The 21,675-nt window shown below is 45.8% G+C and overlaps 1 protein-coding gene across 3 annotated transcripts in view; it reads right to left on the reverse strand.

Moving 5' to 3' along the window:
• Positions 1-21,675, reverse strand: part of NEDD4L (NEDD4 like E3 ubiquitin protein ligase) — a 229,020-nt gene that overhangs the window by 72,037 nt on the left and 135,308 nt on the right. For all 3 annotated transcript variants that reach the window (XM_065889716.1, XM_065889715.1, XM_065889717.1), the window contains exons 5-7: positions 9,896-9,946; positions 1,564-1,625; positions 1,289-1,391 (exon numbers count right to left, since the gene is read on the reverse strand). In XM_065889716.1, the coding sequence (XP_065745788.1) occupies positions 1,289-1,391; positions 1,564-1,610 (150 nt within the window). In that variant the 5' untranslated portion in view covers positions 1,611-1,625; positions 9,896-9,946. The remainder of the gene's footprint in view (positions 1-1,288; positions 1,392-1,563; positions 1,626-9,895; positions 9,947-21,675) is intronic.

The following is a 21,675-nucleotide window of genomic DNA, read 5'->3' on the forward strand; positions in this document are numbered from 1 at the left end:
CAGCTGTCATCTTTTCAACACCTCCGTAAGGTAAGAGGGAGCTGGGAAGATGAGCCCTGCAGCATGTGTGTTCTCGCAGAATCCGTGGCCTGCCCGGGCATCAGGAGGCCCGGGGCGCTCTCGCTCCCCAGGGAGGACAGCATGGAGGCGGCTCCAGGAGGAGGGGAAGCTCCTGGGCTGTAGGAAGCACGAGCTGCCAGGCAGCCAGGAGCAGCCTGGAAGCTGCCGCTTCCTACTCAGCCATTCCCCACCTGCTGCCGTCGCATCAACAGGCTTCCTGGTACCAGAGTCAGAGGTGCTTTTTCTGCAACACATATTTTCGGCGTTAAGTATTCCTTCCTGACATTCCCTAGTAAAGTCACTGGAAAATTAAGTAATTCACTGATTATTACAGCTGGAAGGTTGGAAGAGTGTGAAAAAAAAAAATTCCTTGGATTTGAGATAAAAATCTGTGGATGTGCTTATGAAATCTTAACGTTCAAGACTGCCTACCACCCACTTCAGTCCTTCTCACAGAGAGAGATGAAAGCTTGCACATGAAAACACTGCCTGGTAATGTGACCTCTGGGTCTGAGGGGGGGTTCCGTTAACTTGCCCATAATGCATTATTCACACATCATGTATATGCAACAGCTGCAAACAGATGTGCAAATAAGCCAGAGAGGTCTTGTAAACGGACATTTTCTGAACGATACGAGAATTTGTCTAACAAAACAGCACCATCTGAAGCCTGAGCTGAGAAGGTACCCATGGTAGAGGTACGTGACTGGAGAGTTAAAAGGTGGCCTTGCCAGGAGGGAACAAAAGAAAATTCCTCTGGACAGCTAATTTCAAAACGGCATTTCTACCTCATGCACGCTCTCACCTGTGGGTCAAGTGAGTAAGAAACCTGGATGAGTCCCCTAAATTATTTTAGCCACTTGAAGCAATTCCAAGTGCTAAAAGGAATTTACAAAGAGCTGCAAGTCCAAAGAAGTAAGAGCATTAAATATGTGGGGAGAATTTCACATGGCGGTGGGCTGTTAATAAAACAGGGGTATAGCAGTTTAGAAAGAGACCCCTCTTCAATGATTAGTGTTATAACATGAAATGAAAAGTCTATCTTTTTTGCTAAAAACCAAACACATCGGTAGATCTGTCAAAGACGTAGATTCAGGGACACATTGAAGTTTCTTCACATTTAAGCTTGATAAACTTTTATTTCCTTAAATTATAAAGTCTTAGAGTGAAACATCAATATGCTCTTAGGCAAGGAAAACAGACCACGGCCCGAAGCCCTGTAGCTTACCTCCATCTCATCCCTCTGCTCGCTGTTTTCTTCATCTTGACCTCCATTTTTGGGCATATAGGCCATTTTCAATCGCAAAAATCCCTTAACTCGAGATTTATGACTGCATGATGGAAGAAAATCGGTTATAAAGGATGTGACTTGGTTACATCTTTATGATGGTTCATATTTATGATGCTTTAAAAAAAAAAATGCAATAGGAAAAGAAGTTGGAATTCTCCTCAGAGAAAACCAAGAGCCAAAGCATAAGAAACGGCAGCGGCCCGAAGTCTCACCTTCTTGGTCGGAGGAGAAAATCCTTAAATGTGTAGGGTCGCTCCATCGTTGGATCTTCTGTCTAAAGGAAGAAAAAGTAAGTTTCAATACTCCTGATAGTTTCGTATTTCAGATACACCCGAGTGGATTACAGAGAATACATGTGCAGGTTTTAGAACGTGAGCCTGGCGAAAACAGAGTTGGTTCCTTACCCCAGTACTTGACAATTAATTACACATTTCATAGGTCACAAAGCTTTACTCAAGATCCACTAGATGTCACTATCAACACCCATTTTTAGGAGCCAACCTCAGCCTGAGACAAATGACAGAACTGTAGTCGTCATTGCCAAGTGTAATTTCTAACTGCTGGGTGCAGGGCTCAATCTCACACTGCTGGAGAACCAGGGGTCACTGGTACCTGCCTGCTTGTCCCTGTGATTCAAGAAACCTAAAAATGCAGTTAATAGGAAAACATGCGAGATCAATCTGTGAATGCAATTTTACTTTACTTTTAACATTAAAATATCATGTCATCTGAAAGACGGTTTCCTCCACAGAGACTGTCCTAGGTGGCGTCATCCATCAGCCTTTTGCTGGTGCTTATTTCAAGAAGCTATGAATGTAGTGGTGGTACTTATTCATTTTTGAAAGAAGTCAGTATTTTATTGTGCAAAATCAGATGGTCAAAGCAAGCAGGCAACTGGAAAAATAAATGTTACTATTTCATTAATTTAAAAATACTATGTGCAGTAAAACTTCAAATACCTAGACTCTTTAATTAAACACAATTAAGAACGTTTACTTCGGGCTTCCCTGGTGGCGCAGTGGTTGAGAATCTGCCTGCCGATGCAGGGGACACGGGTTCGTGCCCCGGTCCGGGAAGATCCCACATGCCGCGGAGCGGCTGGGCCCGTGAGCCATGGCCGCTGAGCCTGCGCGTCCGGAGCCTGTGCTCCGCAACGGGAGAGGCCACAACAGTGAGAGGCCCGCGTACCGCAAAAAAAAAAAACAAAAAACGTTTACTTCTGTAGCAAGAGAGACAAACCACAAAATGATTTATTATGTATCAGAAGGGTATGTGTGTATATACATGCATTTATATTTGTAACATTATCTGTTTATGTCACTCTCTGCTTTAAACTCGCGATGGCTTCCTACTCTGCTATTATATGCTGAAAATTCTTTCCTATGGACCTATAAGGTTAAACATGATGTGGTTCTTTTTTTTTTTTTGGCGGTATACGGGCCTCTTACTGTCGTGGCCTCTCCTGTTGCGGAGCACAGGCTCCGGACGCGCAGGCTCAGCGGCCACGGCTCACGGGCCTAGCTGCTCCGCTGGCATGTGGGATCTTCCCGGACCGGGGCACGAACCCGTGTCCCTTGCATCGGCAGGCGGACTCTCAACCACTGCGCCACCAGGGAAGCCCTGATGTGGTTCTTAATTACCTATAACCTCACTGTGAACCAGTCTCTCCACTGACCCCACACTCCACCCGTCCTGACCTCCTCTGTCCCGCGTGCACATCACATCTAATCCTGCTCTGGCAGGTCCTTCAACTGAACAGCTCTGGCTCCAGATGGCCACAGCGGTCTCCACTGTGTCATCCAGGTCTGGGATCCCAAGTCACATCTTCAGACACCACATCCTAAATCGCCCCCACAGCCTCCCTTTATTATCCTCTGTCACAACATCCTGATTTACACCCCCTCTTCACCATCTGAAATTATCTTGCTCATTTATTTATTAACTAGTTTATTAACATCCATCACCTGCAGAATATAACCTCATGAGATCAGAGACTTGGATTTGCTTGCCACTGTATTCTGAGTGCCAAGAGCACTGCCTGACACAAAGTACCTGTACAAGTAGCTGATCAACCCACCTGATCTACAGTAAAGTACCGAGGCCACAAAAATTCACCATCACTCAAGAAAGTCAGTTATATTCTCTAGACTATTTTCTAAATTCAGACAACAACAAAAAAAATCAGAGAACTTACCGGGACTCTAAAAATGGAACTGTCCATACACTACGTAGTTTAAATGACAGACACCACACACATCAGGAGGCAGACGTCCTGGGTCTGTGTCTTGGCTTTGTTACCTAAGAGCCATGTGGCCAAGGACAAATTCCTTAGCTCTCTGTGCCTCAGTGCCCTCATCTACAGAGTAGGGCAGTAACAGGATCTTACAGAGGTGTGACGATTAAACCAATCATCTGAGCTGGTATCAATACACAGCAAGTTCTCACAAGGGTTCCTGGCAACTTAACAAATGTTGGCCATTGTCATCATCAGCCAATTCTACATTTTCATGTCACCTGTGAGCACTGCCAACTCAACACTCTGCGAAAAGGCAGGGCGTTACAAAATGAGAATTCACCTCCATGGACATTCTCCAGTGTGAACAAGACTGTTATCTTGCAGATCACAACGGGATTCTTCCTGGCACTACTCAGGCTCCTGCTGGATCCTATTCCCTGGAGAAAAGCCCAGGGGAGACTCCCAGGACAGCCCTGAGATGGTAGAAAGCCATCTCAAACAGGTGGATGCTAACAGTATTATCGGCCAAAACAGATGCTGCAACCCCCTGTCCCTTTTGAATGTCCTGTGAGCATTCAAAAGAAAATCTTCTGGTTACACAGCAATTTCATCTTAAAAAGATTTGTTGCTTTCAACAGAACTGCAGTTACTTTGACATATATGTAATGAGGTAAATAACTTTGTGGGCAAGTGGAAGGGAATGGCCTTATCAGGACCTTAGACTCGAAACAGGGATGCAGCAGCTAAAACCACCCAGGCCTTAGACTGAGCCCCCCTGCCCCCTCGGCCCTTGACTACACCACAGATCAAGGCTGAAGACCCAAGGTCTGGTCAGCCCTCTGATCACTAGGAAAGTCAACTCCCTCTCTGGGCCCAGGTGTCCTCGCCCGTAGAATACAGGGAGTGGATAAAGGGTCTTTAAAGTCCCTCTAAGGTCTATGCTACTGAATCCTGTACACGTGAGAGGGAACCATTACCCTGGTACCAGCTGGAATTATAAAAGGGGTGTTCATCATCTGAGTTACGTTCAAGCACAATTAAGGTGCCAAATAATATCACCACCACCCCAAAAATGTCTCACTGTAGGAAAACTGAAATTTTTTCAGTTGCCTTGAGTGGCACTTGACTAAAATAGGAGAAATTAATGTTTTTAAAATAGCTCTCTCAACCCCAGCGTGTTTCCCATAGATACAGAGATTTTGCATCTGGTAGGGGTAATGCGCTGGGACTCAAAGGGCAGGGGAGACGCGACTGACGGACGAGGCAAGGAAAGTTTCCGAGGCATAAAAGGCAAACACCCACCAGAAACGTCATTCTGTTGTTAATACGAGTCTTGGAGTTATTTTTGTCTCTAAGTAATTATTAAAGACAAGTCATAAAATCCTGTATGAGCTTCTGGGCAATGACACAGGATTATCAGACAGATGTAAAAATGATAGTGTTCTTTAAAAGAAAATCAGTAAGAATAGGACAGTTACAGGGACTTCCCTGGTGGTCCAGTGGTTAGGACTCCACGCTTCCACTGCAGGGGCACAGGTCTGATCCCTGGTCGGGGAACTAAGATCCCGCGTGCCGCGCGGCACGGCCAAAAACAGAGTAGATCCTGAAATAGGAAAAGAAAATGCTACAAGAACAGGACAGTTATAGCTACGTTCACTTCTGGTGCCACACTGTAAAAATAAAATAGAGGAGCTCAGTTTGAGTTGCACTACAGACGTCAGGCTGGTGGGACTACCTTGCTTAAAATACAGTCCCCACCTCCTCTCTCCTCTACGTGCCTCCAGCTCGTCACACTGCCCAAGTCTCCCAGGTAACAACGTATGTCATCACAGTCGCCGTGCCTCTGCTTACAGCCAAGGTGCTGTTTCACAGAGCTGGATGGAAACTTGGTATCATCTATGTGTATGCCCTCATTTTATAGGTGAGAAAAACAGACGCCCGAAAAGGATTGCTAACTTATTAAGGTTACCAAGGCAACCTGCCCATCTCCAAGCTCGGAGTCAACTATTCCTGAGAGATCTTTTAAAGCTTGACATTTGGAGACTTCCGTGAATATGAATCTATGTTTTCTTAATTCTCAGATCTGCATAAAAGGTCAGATGACTAACCTTATTTACTCTCCCTCTTCCCTCCTCATCTTTTACTCACTCCCATCCACACTCAATAATAAATAAAATGGAAAAAAATATTAAAGACAGGTGGCATATTTGGAAAAGAAGCAAAGGAAATAGATCCCTACCATTCTAAATTCCTTGGGTCTAATTTCCTATCCTTTTTCTTCCACAAATAAAACTGGGAAAACTGGTCTGAGGGCCAAGAATGAAAGTGAATGGCAAGTCAAAATTATTTTCTTTCATCTGGAAGCGTCTGATAAAGCACCGAGGAACCCATGATCGAAGGGGGAAAAAGAAGTTTCTTTTCTTTCCATTATCACTCTTTACTCTTTCCTGTTTAAAGGACAAAAACCTAGCCAACACTGGCCTCCTCGGTAATCGAGGTAGTGAGGCTCCAACGCGCAGAGGGCACCCCAGCTTCACACAACCCTCCCGGCCCCGTCCCTCTGTTCCAAGTGGCCTCCTTCACTTGTCTCCCTGGCAGAACTCCAACCCGGACGGTCCCAATGCTCACAAGGGCACACAACTGTCCAGAGACCCAACAGTGGGCAGTGGGCCGAGAAGGACCCGTGGTGCCCCAGTCTGAGGGGTTCAAGTGCCCTGACCCTCTGGCTCTTCCTGGTAGGCTTCTCGGGATCAGGGACTTTATAGCTGCAAGTAAGCACAGCTTAGGAGAGCCATTCCTAAGATTTTAAGAGCATGGTTTGATACTGCAAATGCCACTTTCCACCAGCAGCTGCACCCACAGGCCTCTAGGACTGCAGCAAGGGAAGAAGGTTCTTCAGCGAACATCAGTTACTAGGTCTAAACTATGTTTTTCAAAAAGCACACCCAAAACCCACAAAGTAGGGTATTTAAATGATTAAAGATAACTTCCTAACAATCGGGAGAGGTTACATTAACTTCAGTTTTGTGGTCTTGAATCTTCTCCATCAAGTTCCTGATTTAGAAAAGAGCTTCATTCAAATGCTGCAACTTCTTAGACCAGAATCAAGGCAGAGATGACTCTTTTCTAAAGGAAGAAAGGTTCATGCTATCTTGGGGCAACAAGATAAAGCTTAAGATGCCTTGTAGTAAATAAGTGTGTATATATGTCAAGATGGAAGTGCGCTAATATAGATTTTAAAGATAGTAACAAAAGATTGCTTCTCTTCTTTATCTTAATTTCTATGATTCCAAATCTCTGGGCCTTTTCTCTACCTAAATTAAATATTCTTGGCATATTAAATAGGTAGAACTACAGAGAAACAGCCTCAGGTAGAGGAAAAAAGCTGAATGAAAACTCACCACGTAAAACTTGGTGTGGGAATCCCTCCACCCCCAGTTCCCTCCAACAGCCAGAATTATTATCTTAGGAAAAGGGCATCCAGAATCGTGTATTTTTCACCTAAGCCAGAGAACTCTGGTCTCATCTCACCTGAGCCACCTAATAGGGTGCCATTTGCCACGTGTGGCTTTTTAAATATAAATTTTAATTAATTAGAATGAAATAAAATAGATAAATTCCGTTCTTCTGTCACTTTAGCTACATTTCAAACGCTCGACTACCACATGTGGCTACGGTGATGGTGGCCCTGCTAAGCCACGAGTGAGGAAACTGCTTCACGGATTCTTCATCAGAGAGCAGAATTATGCCTATCAGTAAACGTCTGTTCAAGGAATAAATTCTCTATCAGCAAATGGGGCTGTAAAGAGTTAATTAATAACCAAATACCCAGTCCGATGTGTTAAACCTTGAGAAGGCTTGGAAGGGTGGGCAACGGCAACTTCACCACACAGGACTGCTCTCCACTACCTTCTCTCATTATTAGTAAGACCTAAGTTCTTTAACCTAAAATTCGATGACATCAAACAATACTGAATCCACAGGCCACATAGCCATGTATATATAAACTGCCTTGACAGTGGTCATATGGCTATCAAGAAAAGAGCATCCATGATTTATCCACAAATTATATTCAAATGCTAACATCCATTTTACATGCCCACACTTGTGTTATCATACAAAGTTAACTGTGCTATCTTCCCATGAGTGTCCTACATGTATGATCAAATATACATATGAGAGCACCTCAAATCTTGGGACCAAAGCCATATATCCACTCAGAATATGCCAGTTGGGTTCTCCTACCACTAAGAGGATAAAGAATGCACCTTCACCTCTCCTTCTGCTCCCTTTGTGGTCCATCTTGGAGACTGCAGTGGGCTCCACAAAGCCAGTCAGTTTTAAGGAGGAGATATAGCACTCCAGTGTAAGCTCATCTGGGGACAGACTGAAAACTGGGAGGCTCCACTTCTCAACCGGCTCAGCTCCTGTGAAAGTCCTCAGTCCTCTCTGGTCTCTCCCTCTTCCACTCTTTTTTTTTTTTTTTTTTTGTGGTACGCGGGCCTCTCACAGTTGCGGCCTCTCCCGTTGCGGAGCACAGGCTCCAGACGCGCAGGCTCAGCAGCCGCTCTGCGGCATGTGGGATCTTCCCGGACCGGGGCACGAACCCGCGTCCCCCGCATCGGCAGGCGGACTCTCAGCCACTGCGCCCCCAGGGAAGCCCTCCCTCTTCCACTCTTTAACCGGCTGGCTTCTATTCCAGCCTGGAGCCTCGGCACCGCTTCTTTCTTTGAAAGCTCACTCTTGCCTCCACCGAAACCCAAAGGTAAAATGTTCCCTCTACTGATGTGGTCTCTGAAGAGGAACACTCTTCTATTCTCTGTGAGTTCCACTCAACCTTTCAAAACCAATCTGCACTCAATCACTCAAGGGATTGTTGGAGCAAGTTGTTTAAAAATTTCACCTACACCTCTTAGAGTTAATACATAATTTGCCTTGACTGTGATGTGGTTTTCATGTTGGGGAAAAGGGAGGTTGGGGACACCCATGAAAGAACTGGCCAACCAGCCAACACTGCCGAAAAATGTGAGGCGGTTACAGCTTCAACCTGAACAGCATGAAGAGAAGACCCACTGATGTAGAAATACGTGAACAGTCTTCCTGCACAAAGGCTGAGACATCCATACGCTATCCACGTGACTTTAAAAGAACAGTCAGGGCTCTGACGGCTTATGCCATCAAGCATAAGCCCACCTTCCACAAGCACCTTGGAGCTTCAGGTTTTTATATAGAAACAAACAAAAATATTCTAATGATACTACTTTTGCTTCCAATCTTTTGGAAGGGAAGGCGCTTGAAACCTTTCTTCCTTAACAGCTCCCCTGAGTAAGCAAGAACACAGTGCTTGCCATCGCGTTCCTTCCCAACAGAGCTTCACAGCTTCCTGGGTGAGACAGTCTTTCTTGGTCTTTAACAGCCAATAGCTAGAGCTTCAACACAGCAGGAGGCTCACACTAGGTGGTTTGAGTTCTTTTAGTGTATAGGCTACTTACACTATTTGCTCACATGAAGCGTTTAAAAACATAATAAAATGCCCTTGGAAGGCAGAAATGTGTGACTTATCCTCTCTCAGGTGCTACTTTAGACACTTGGTGCTGCTCCGGGGGAGGAGGGCCGGGAGGTGGAGCACGAGACCATCTACCTCTCACCAAGGAGGTCTTGGACCCCCATCCTATCGATACTGGAACGTGCGAGAATCACCTTTAAGCTCAGTTAATGTCAACAGCCCCAACTGTTTTGCTGCTCGTCTGAGTGGAGAGGAATGGTAGCAACGCCACACATGCTAACCCAGTACAACTTCTGAAGCCAGAGTGGGTGTTTCCGGCTGACAAGTTCACTCAGTACCAATAGCATCTTTTCTTTTGTCTCTGTGCCGACTGAGAAAGGCCATGGAAACACTAGCTTGTATAGATGTAGCCCAAGAGAAACAGCAGGTACCATTCCAGACAAAGGGAACAGGCGTTTGATTAGACCCAAGAGGTGAACTTGAAAGCAGGGACATTCCAGTGACAAGGAGAAGGGGTCTGACAGAAGCAGGTAGCTGACAAAGGAAGACAAACTAAGGAGCAGATGAGAAAGCAGCCAGTGACGCTGCCAGGCATCCGTGGATGGCTCAGATGCACTTGATTTTTACAGTTAAGCTATCTCCTATCCCCTTGAAAGGACCACCTTCTAGAAAGGGCCAGGGCCAGGGTACACACGCTTCTCCACTGTGTTGAGGAAATGCCGCCCTGAAAATACACCCAAACTGCAGACGGTTAGAAACTGCTGCTCAGAGCACGCGCTGTAAAGCAGGTGACCGTTCTTACCGGGAGATGACTAAGGGGTATGTCCACCTGTCCCAGGAAGTCGTCTCGTGTCTGTTGAGAAGAGAGAAAAGAATTAATGTTTCCGTCTATTTGCTGAGTGTCAGCATTCTTAAAAGTGTTTCTTTACAAATAGAGAAAGGTCCAGGGCCTGACATGGGAGAGCAGGGGGGATGGGTTGAAGGCAGAGACCCAGGTGAGGCACAGACAGCCGTCGCCTCGGAGACCAGTGAGCCCAAGGCCTCACACACCTGACCTTGAGCTGCCTGAGACTCTGCAGGGCATCTACACCCAACCCATTGGAGACAAATCCTCTCTCGGACCTGGGGAGCATGCGATCAGTCAGGGAAGGGACACCTGGGACCCCAGAGGGTTTGGGGTCACAGCTTGCCCAGTTTAAAGAGAAGATGGTAAAGAAATGTTGGGACCATTTTCACGAATATTTATTAAGTGCTATAAACAAAAGAGCTCCTTGAGAGCTGAGAGTCTTGGGAAAGAGTCCAGTTATTAATATACCTTATACATTACTTATTAAAAAATGGCACGGAACTTTCAGTCTAGTAAGTACACTGCTTCAGAATCCAAGATCACGCATGAGCTACTGGTTACATTTTTGGACACACTTTGCTTCTTCCCCTCTTCATCTCCCACACAGACCTCGATGAAATGCACGTGGAGAAGCTCACAGGTGCCCTTTCAGACTCTGGGAAGCACCGGAAGTCATAACTCAGGGTCAGGGGTCCCTGGTCTAGACCACGGGATGTCCAGTAGGTCATGCTGACACAATTTCCTGCTGTAGGAGGGCTTGTGTCAGAGCCTCTGATGCTTAGATGACCTGCGATGTGAACCAGAAGGAACACGACGACTTCTGTTACCCGTAAAAACACGCAGTTGCTTCTACCACATTCAAAATGCCTACTATAGCTGGAAAGTTCTTCAGACATATCAGACGTGTCCTACTGCTAGCCTGGGGAAAAGCCCAAGAGACAATCCTGACCTCCTCACTCCGGATCCTGGGCTCTTGTTTTCACTCCTTACTGGTTTCCTATGAAATTTTCTAATTTATAAAACACGCTTTTGAAGCACACTTGAAAACATTCTCTTCTTGCATTTGAAAAGCAGCAGCAGATAAACGTGAACAAGATTTACTGAAATGATTTGCTCCACGCTTAGAATTTCCTTTTATGTGATTAACTAGAAAACGATCTGTGTCCTCTAAACAATACATGAAGGATAATGAAAAATCAGTTACTACTGGCTGAGCGTGCACAAAGCAGGAGGAGAGCCCCCATCCTTCTGACAAGACTCCGCTTTCTTGTATTTTCTCAGCTACGTCTGCCTCAGCCCACCATGGATACCTCACCGAGCATATGGCCGTCAGGTGCCGACGCTGTATATCTTAACAAGCAGCAGTCAGCACAAGGCCCAGAAAGTGGACATCTTCACTGTCCAAAGAATTAGGGAGCAGTCCTATTCTGAATTTGTCTGATTTAACTGTAAAGCCAGTGTAAATGTCAGTTAATTCCACGATCAAAAACACAGAAATGGGGACTGCCCTGGTAGCGCAGTGGTTAAGAATCCGCCTCCCAATGCAGGGGACACGGGCTCGAGCCCTGGTCCAGGAAGATCCCACACGCCGCAGAGCAACTAAGCCCATGCGCCACAACTCCTGAGCCTGAGCTCTAGAGCCCACATGCTGCAACTACTGAAGCCCACGTGTCTAGAGGCTGTGCTCTGCCACGAGAGAAGCCACCGCAATGAGAAGCCCGCGCACCACAACGAAGAGCAGCCCCCGCTCACCGCAGCTAGAGAAAGCCCGCGCGCAGCAACGAAGACTCAACACAGCCAAAAAAAAAAAAAAAACCACACACACACAGAAATGTCTGATTCCTGACCATAAATTGTGTGTCCACCTAATGAGAGTAGTGAGGTCCTACCACTTGTCCCCTCTCCCCTCCTGCTACTGGTACTGATGCTGTGAAGGAACAGGACACGGGGGTGCAACCATCAGAAGAAGACAGTCTTACCTGAAGCTCCGTTTCATAATCTGCTCTGTTTGAATAGCTATCTATCGATCGTTAACCTAAGTGCATTTTAACCAAAATTCACAAAACATCCATGTGCCCGTGTTGTTTTGCTTGGGAGATGTTAGAGTTCTAAACCCATCAGATGAGTTCACCATCTGAACCAAGAGACAGGCCCCTGCTGCTCAGGGCTACAGTAGCAGAGCAAGTGCTATGGCAAGGCCTCATCTAATCCTCACGGCAGCTGTAGTAGGTGGGCACCATTATTATACCCATTTTACAGATGGGGAACCTAGAGACCAGAGAGGTTCCTAGCTGGGTAGACTGGTTCCAGAGTCTGGGCTCTTAACTAATACACTGTCCCCCATCTCAATAATGGGCAGGAAAGCGTGGCTGTGTACCAGCTGTGGGCTTCTCATCGGGATGCTGGCTCTCAACAGTGTGGATGAGAAGGGACTCTGATGAGAGCACAGTTTATGAGACTTCGGGGAAGGGGGTTCTGCTAAAACGCTCATCTGGGATGTTATCCTTAACACAACCTCCTGTTCCGAAGTTTATGGGATCCCAGTGGTACTCACTGCAAAGCTAGGCGGCTTCACTTGTACCTTCACAAGTTTTCTCATTACACTGAAAAAACAACTCCTAAAACAGACGAAGACGGAGCAACCTCACCCTTAAAGTAAACAGAAGGCTCTTATTTTCTGGTTTACATCAAGGGCGACTGTAATAAAATCATTTTAAAAATAAAATAGGTATCAAGTGTATAGAACAGCACATGGTCAAGAGGTACTGGCTTAAAGAAGTGATTCACCAGTCAGTGGAACATGTTGGTGAGATCTAGGTTTCAAAACATCCCACTGTTGCCAAAAGCACAGACATTTCAGGCGATGGAAAATATTTAGGTTAGTGACACTACACCAACATTAAATGTGCCTTCAATACCACAGAGGAGATCTAGGAGGGACCAGAGGGCCTACTAGTGGCCTTGGCACCAAAATGAGAAGCTGGAGTATTTCAAGGCCACCTGGCTGTGCTGATATGGCAGGATCCCTACCTGCGGGCCCTGGAGAGCCAAGGTTTGAGGCCCTCAGAGCACCGTGAGGTCATCACTGCCACAGGATGACACCTTGCACCAATTTTATAAAAATACATTAATCAAGTCACTTAAATAATTTCCATTACAAAATTATTTCCATCAGGCATGTTAACGCTAAGAGCTTACAAAACACCAAATCAGTTTCAACTCACACAGTAGGTACTGGCGTTTCTTGTGCTTATTTTTAAGTGGTAACTGTTGTCAATTTCAACCTCAATTACCTGTCACACTATCCCAGAGGCTGAAAATGTACAGGTTAGTACACAATTATAAATGTTCCCTTCTGACAAGCCATCAATATTTTCCCAACATAATGACAATGCAAAATGGAGCCCTTGAAATGTGTCACATAAGGTGAAACAAAAATCTATATTCCATTACTGGAAAAGTGAAATAAATATACCAAACAGTCTCTCTCTTAGAGTTTGTGTTCCAAATGACGATTAACTACATTCAAGACCATTCCTCCGAAGGAAAGGGACAAGTGTGTGCCCTTGAGAGGCCATGGAGAGGTATGTGAGAGGTATGTGTGAATATCACCGGACCCCAAAGCCTGGGGATGATCACAATAGCTCCAGTGAAACCCTAACACAGCCCTCGGGCATTTCTCATTGTGCGCACCGGGCCAGAGATGCCAGCACTGAAGTGGACACCAGGCTTAGCTTTCCTCACAAAATAAACAAGAGGCAATTTCTCAAAGAACACATCCATTCAAGAAATACCACAGACTTTTGATCTTTAGGTTAGAATTCCACTCGAAGGATATGATCTGAATCTTACTACGTACTGATGCCCACAGAGGTCACTGTGCAAGAGCTAGGCTCGGACTCTGTGCGTTTCACATCAAAGCTGCACGGAGGAGGGAGACTATGTGGGGAGCACATCACCAGAAGTAAGGGGTGCTGGCACGTAAAGCTGGGGTCGTGAAGGCTCTTTAGGAAAGGTATATCAGAAAGGACGGGCGATTCTTGGAAGGTAAAATGACCCGTGTGTAATATAGGAGCTATACATTAAAGCAGCGCTTTTTAAACTGTGAGTTGCAATCCCACTAGTAGTTCACAAGAAGCATTAAAACAAACTAGATATAATGGAATAAAAAATATTAGAGCCTCACATGAAATGTAAGTAAGTACTGTTTCGAGGAATTTCTTTCAATTACATACACAGGTGAGTGCGTGTACTAAGTTGTGATGTCAAATTAATTTCTTTTTGCGTGTCACCATCATGAGTTTAAAAGCCACTTAACTCCAGCAAATGATAACCATCCAGTGCTACCCATGTCCTAGAAAGCATTAAGGAGCAACTTCCAAGTAAATTATATCGAGAATTTCTCAAGACAAATGGAAGAGAAGTACCAGAGGCATTAGAACGTAAGCCACAGAAAAAGAATTTAAGAGTAAGGACATGGAATGATTACATCTTCATGTATTACAAATCAAGGTAAATCTCCCAACTCTAAACAGAGAGACAGAAGAATAACCTTTGCTTTGCTGCTAAACCAGTAACTGCTTCTTCCTTGCGAGGCACGCAGCCCACACTCGGGCACCAGCACCGACCAGACAGGGGAAACGGGTTCTATTTTTAGAGTGACTTTGGAAGCATGCACTCTGAATTATCTAAATAATGAATGGCTTGAGAAACTTTTGCAAAAGCTTTTAGACAAAATGTTATAAATATAGTGACTCTTCAACAGTCTACTGTCTGGAGAGTCACCTGGGTGTCGAGATGCACTTAGTTTTAGGTGCTGTCTCATTCCTCAAGAGAGCATGAAGGCAGCTTTACCATCACACACGAAAGGACGGAGGAATATTCTTTTTCTCCGTCCATACACTCCAGCCTGTCCTCCGACAGCGGAGCTGCTGCCGTTCAGGAGGAGAGCATGAGTTTGGCCTCCACCCACACCACCCATCGCATAATCCAACGTCTTACCACCTGGTGCCTCTGGCTTTTCAAGGTGAATTGTTTCAAAACGCAATGTCAAAATTACCTTAATGAAACAGCCAAGTGGAATTCCACTAAAAATAAAGAAAAAGGTCCAGTGATGACATCCTCTGAACGCACACGCTCTTACCAAAATCCACTTGGGTAAGCGCCAGAACACGAAACCCAGACAAAATTCAGATACTTTTTTTGCAAAACACAAAGAGCTTGCACTCCGCCAGCCTCTCTGCCATTTCGTTTAGAGGTTAGGGCTGAAACCTCCCATTCACTGAAACGGAATAAGGTGTGTCCTGGAGACACCGGCTGTTATTTCTAACAACAAATAAGACCTCCCTGTCAACAAGATGTCAGAGCAAACTCAAAGGACAGTTACAGGCTCTGTAAAATCACGCTGGGTAGGCGGGCGGAATGAAACCATGCTGGCTGGATGTGTGATCATGAAGGCCTCTATTTTAAGGGACACTTGGCTTGAAATACAGAAGACAAAACAGAAGGGGTAGACAGAGCAGAGAACCGTCCTGCTGGCAAAGGCTACGGTAGCTCGGCAGTAGCCGCCAGGGTTTAACCAGGAGCATAACTAGACCAGTTCAAACTGGGCTGTGAGAAGCCAGCGCTCTTCAGGTTCCAGGGGAGTCCCCACTGCTCCAGGTGTCCTGCTACCACCTCAGGGATGAGGTGCGCTTGACGCCACCTCCTCCCTCCGGGTGGGTGGAGGAAGCTCCAGGGCACAGTCCAGACCTCTCTCCCCTCCAAATGTAAGCATCTTCCAGGCCAGGGGTCAACTGAGGGCCACAGGAATTACAGCCTTCTGCCAAGCTTGATACTCTGAACTTAAGATCCAATGCAAACACTGGGCAAGAGATTTGGGAACCAGACTCACAAAATGGGAGCCGCACTGCTGAGGTCACTGGCTTCTTCAGGCAGGGGGTCACCCATAGGCAGATGATGCTACACTGTGTCCGGCCTGAAAGGCACAGAGACTAGGTGCCCTCACCTCCTAGGGGCGGAAGCTAACTGGCACTGCACTAGATAGAGACATGTAACACGAGCCACATCTAGAACTTGAAAATTTCTAAGTCCCACAAAAAAAATAAACAGGCGAAATTAATTCTAAGAATATATTTTAGTTGACCCAATATAGCCAAAATATTCATTCCAACATGTAATCAATATGCAAATTATTACTAAAAGTGTCTTACATTCTTATTTTTGTGCTAAGTCTTTGAAATCTGGTGTGTGCTTCTCGCCTACAGCACACCTCGCTTTGGACCACTTGCGTTTCAAGTGCTGGATAGCCACAGGTGGTGGGTATCTCTGTACAGACACTGACCATGACTGCCACATCTCAGAGGCATGAACAGAATGCTGCAGGGATACAGCGGGGGGAAGTGACTAATTCTGTCCAGGGTCAAGGGCAGGCATGACTTTACGAAGGATGAAGTCTTCACGCAGGGTCATTTCTTCTCTGGAGAAGTTTTACGATCAATTTTTCTGCAAGCAATTTTAATGATAGATTAAATGTATAAAGAACGAAAGAAAGTAAAGATACCTCTAGATTCTGTTGTTTATCTGTGAACTCAGCTACCAATAAATAGACTTTAATAATCTGAATGAAATGATCCACACCAGACACGTTTAGTAACCAGAGCAGGGTAAAAGAATGATCGAAGGATGGGGAAAAGGGCACCTAGGGACACCATGGGTTCAAAGTCATTTTTATAGTTTGATTTCATTAACAGGTTTACTGCTAAAAGCTCTTCCTCACACTTCAAGGCATTTGAGACTAGCAGCCCATCTCCTTGTCTCGCTGGACAGTAGTTTGGGTGTGCGGAATATCGTCCTCAAGCAAAAACAGATCACGTGTAACATAAATGCAGTATGGTATCATTCTTGGAATTTTAATGAGTGATGACTCCGAGCTACAAGAGGTACTAGAGGTACTGGAGCTACAAGAGGATGCTGACTGACTTTTCAGAGGAGCTTTGGCATCCCAGGTAGGTCCTGATAAGTCTTTTTCTGCAATGGCTGTGTTTTGGCTGAAACCACATCTCTGGCCAATGGCCTCTATCAAAGTTTGCTGGGGGGAGAGCTCCATCCAGCCATACTCTGGTAAGAACCTCAAGACCGCAAAGAATAATAAGCTTACGAGCAGCTCACCAATCGTGTCTCAGAAACCTGTTATTAGCAGGTTAAGAAACTTGCCCAGGGTGACTGAGTTAGTGAACAGCCGCCACAATGAGAACGCAGGCAGGCTGGCTCCAGGGTCCATGCTGTCAGCACCACAGAGTAACGTCACACTCCATGGACTTCAAAACGAACATTAACAGGCTCCCCCTACCCACAGAAGACTCCGATGTGCTGCTGACCCCACCTCCACATCCCCTCAGGTGACACTCGCCAGATACAGTTCTTGCAATCTGTAAACTCCCATGGAACATAATCTCAGCACTGTCTGTCCTGTGCATATTCTTACATGTGTCCTTCTTTCCTTACCTGTATATTAATACAAAAATGAAATGAGTGAAGTATACGTTTGAAAGAGAAATGAAATGGAGCTAAAGACTTCTTATTCTTTGATTAATCCCCTCCCCCTGCCCCAATATCTTTTAAAGCTGAGCTCTTCAAACTGCAGCAGGCAGACCTCGGAGGATAAACAAAGACTTTCCAGGGAACTTGGGCATGCGAAGTTTTAAAGAAATCATTTTCTAGACCCCTCCGTAGGTCCTCTTCCCTAAGCTCGATGTGCCTGAGAACAGAGTCTGTCTTCTGCTCCCTCGCCTTTCCTAAATCACAACCCCCTTCTCCCACTTTCCAGAGAAAGGTGTACTTCTCACCCTTCCTAATCTCACCACAGTGCAGTTTTCTGGGTACAGTTTGAAAAGGCACAGCTCCCGAGCTGAGGGGACACGAGACAGACTCTTACTTCCCCTGGACGACAGGCTCATGGAATGACAATGTCTTGCATATTTACCATCCATCCAACTAATTTTGTTATTTATTTGATTTAAAAAATGAGGTCAGATTTTTAAATGACAGGAAATAAGCCTGATATGGCTGACGTGTTTTTAGCAATAAGGACTGATTTGGTTTAATTCAATTTCATGGCAGATATTTTCCATAAAATGAGCTGTATCTGCGATCACAAGATAAAAAAGAACCAAAATACTGGATATGTTATGAAATATATTTAAAGCACACACAAAATACTCAATACATTAAAAATTACATCTTTTGCAACTATTGGACTAATAACTTATCAAGTTACTGATAAATTAGAGATGTCATCTTAAAAAAATGTGTGAGAAATGGTTCTTCCAAATTCTTTATAAGGTTTACTGAGCAGAGACGTTTGGAGACCAGAGTTTAAAGCACACAATCGATCATCAAGTCAGGTCATTAACTGGGTTGTTATTAAAAAGTTTCCCTCAAAACTCATTAAATATTTAAAGCTTCCTCCTCCAAGGGACAGGGCTGCAGCCATGAAAAGGAAAGGCTTCCCCTTTCCACATACTACGCTGGTGAGAAAAACAGCCTGGAGAGGAAACCTTCAAAGCTTTGTGAAAAATTAAGCAAATGATTCCATGCACCTTCAGACTACACCATTTAAAATAAGGAATTTGAAGGACGAAGAGGAATGTCAGTTTCAGATTCCAGCAGGTGCAAATTTAAGAGCAGCAGCGAGTGGGTCCTCTTCCACTCCAGCGCCTACGAAGGACACCCTGGGAAACAATGGCCCAACACCTCCTCCTTCTCGGCTCTTTAGGACAGATCAACATCCACGGGTACCTGAGCGCAATTCTTCTGAACAGAAGCAGCAGGACTCAAGTGTGGAGGTAACCAGGGGCTCCTGGCCTGGCTGGACGTTACGATCTCCTGGGAAGCTCTCAAAGCGCTGCTCTACCCAGGCCTCACCTGAGACAATTAAATTTCTGGTAGAGAGGCCCAGACCCATGTGTGTTTTAGAAGCTCTCCAGTTCATGCTTATCTGAGGCCCGGGTTGACAACCAGTGAGTAAACCCTCTCGGTTTTCCTTCTTCACGAAAGAGCAACTGTGACTACCTGTTAAACTGGTAGAATTATACTGATTAGCAAACTAATATTAAATCGCAGCCTCTAAAGGTATAAAAGAGTTCGTGTTCCCTGCGTCCCAACCCCAGAGCTCCCCTCCTTTGTGCCTCTACTGTCCTCCCAGAGGAGAACTAGCTGGACCCATTTACACGTGTTGGTAAAAATAACTGCCCGGGCCCGGAATGTGGATGAGATGGGGGAGGGGGACGATTTCTGGCCACCCCTGTTTGGAACCCTAGCCCTCTGGCCTGATAGGGCTGAGATATTAATAGGACTGAGACTCACAGGTGCACAGACAAAGCACAGAGATTTCACTGGTCATGGCCAAGGGCTATCTGCTTGCCATTCTAATACCAGGGCTAAAAAGACAAATCCCATTTCAAAATAGAATCAGAGAATGTGGTCTTCAGGAGGGACCTCAAAAGTCATTCAGTGCAAAATATCTGAGACTCCTCTCTCTGTCCATCCTTCAAGTGGGTGCTCACCCCGCCTAGTTTTAAGCACCATCAGTGATGGGGAGCTCACTACCTACTGGGTCAGGAGAAAGGGTATAGGCTTTGGACGCATATACGCCTAGTTTAAAAGTCCCATGTCTATCTAGAAACAGCTGAATAGCTAGAGGCAAGTTTCTTAATCACCACCAAAGGTTGATCATCTCGTCTGTAAAACGGGGATAGAAACAACTTTATTTTGCACGGTCACTGGGTATTAAATGGGACAACTGGATTCAATAAGCATAATTCCTAACCCAGGGCTTTTTACCCTCAGCACCACTGGCATCTGGGGCTAGATAATACTTTGTTGCAGGGGACCGTCTATGCTACGCATTATAGGGTTTTAGAAACATCCGGCTTTTATCCACAACATGCAAAAGCAACCCCTGCCCCTCAGTTATGATAACCAAAAATAGCTCCAAATACTGTCAGATGTCTTGTGGGGGGGGGGGGGTCGGGGGTGGGACGAAACTGCCCCCAGTTGAGAACCGCTGTCCTAATCCACTTCCCCCCCTGTACTCCGTAAGGCGTTCATGGCATCTTTGGGCAATTCTGTAAGAATGTTCTCGTGATCTGGTGTTCGTTTTTCTTTCCCTCCCACCCCCCGAAGCACCAGGGAAGAAGGAAGCGTAAGTTAAGTTTCTGCACCTCGAAAGTGGCAAAGCTGAGACCTGAACAAGAGTCCCCCTGACTGCAGCACTTAACATTTGTTTCTACAATACCACGTTCTCTTCAGGGCTAGCTAATCTCTCACAGGGGGATGTGAGTGGCTTAATCGCTCATTTGAAGAAAGTTCCGTCCTTACCAGTTCTAGCTGGTTTCCCTCTCCCCCTCCCCCCACCCTGCGAGCAAAGCTTCATGCACTGGACGATTTCCTAATTAATGTGTAAAACAGAGAGTGGGACAGAATTCACTAGATGGCTGCCAGGAAAATCCCTGAGAAGCTGAGACTGGTGGCTGAGCTCCTTCTCCGAGTGAGCTGTGTTTAAGATCAACAGCAAGAGCTATGCAGTTATCAGGAAGGAACTGAAGCTCTGGGCCAAAAGCGTTTCCAGAACAAGGAACCGCGCTGTAAAGAGCTATAACTGAAAGCAGACAGTTGGGCTGGCGTCCAAGCCAGGAAGGCCCAGGAACATGGGAGAGAGAATGTGCGCGTACTTTAGATAAAAATCACAGGGGAGAAAAATGCCCCCAATACTCCCTTCCATGTCGCATCAAAAGTCTTGAACAATCAAACCAACGAAGACGGGAGTTAGCATCACGGGCACCAAACCTTAAGTCTTCAACTGATGTCTCGAAACACAAGGCAAACCTGGGAGAAGAAAGCTGTGACTTTTTCTGAGAATCGCGGGGCACTAACACTCAAATGCCCACATGCGGTGCAAGAAGTGGTCGAATATCCATGTTATTTGTGAACCCCACTAGCACTGGAACCAGGATGAGGCCAGCGAGGCCCCGAGAGCAGAGCTGCTTATGCTGATTTAAGTGCTTACTTAAATGCTGAACTCCAGATGCCTCTCTTGCTCCCCCTCAGTCCTTGCCCTGAAGCCCACCTTTGTTGCCATGTATGCCCTGCACCAATGACTCAAAGGAAGGGGAGGTACCGCCTTTGAGAAGCACACGGCCTAGATGCACGGGTTCTGAATTACAGGCATGGACGTGAAGTGCGCCAGGGAAAAGAATCCCAGAGGTTGGCCCCTTGGGTGCTAGTCCTGGCTCAGGAACCAACGAGCTGCATGACCCTGGGCACTAAGCCTTCCCTGCACCAGGTTCCTCATCTGGAAAATGGGGCAAGGACCACCTGTACTTCCTGTTTCATAAACCATCACACACCTCAAACGTCAGTGTGTGTGGAAGCTACTGTGAATGTGATTAAGCTGCCCTATTAATGAATACTTCGAGAGTTGAGAAATGGGAGGAGGCGGGAGGATCCCTGCCGATAACCAGCCAACTGTAAAGCACACGGCTTTTTTAGAAACTCGATGGTTCAATCAGTCTGGTCGTCAATCAGAAAACTTCTTGTATTGCCAAGAGCTCAGCACAGACAGTCTGAGAAACCCTGTTCCATCCTGAGGGCAACCCACACGAAAGAGCCTTAAAAATGAAATGAACTGTTGTAAAGTTCATTATCCCTTAAAGAATAAATACATGAAAATGGAA

Source organism: Phocoena phocoena, chromosome 13, assembly GCF_963924675.1.
Source record: "Phocoena phocoena chromosome 13, mPhoPho1.1, whole genome shotgun sequence".
Lineage (NCBI taxonomy): Eukaryota > Metazoa > Chordata > Mammalia > Artiodactyla > Phocoenidae > Phocoena > Phocoena phocoena.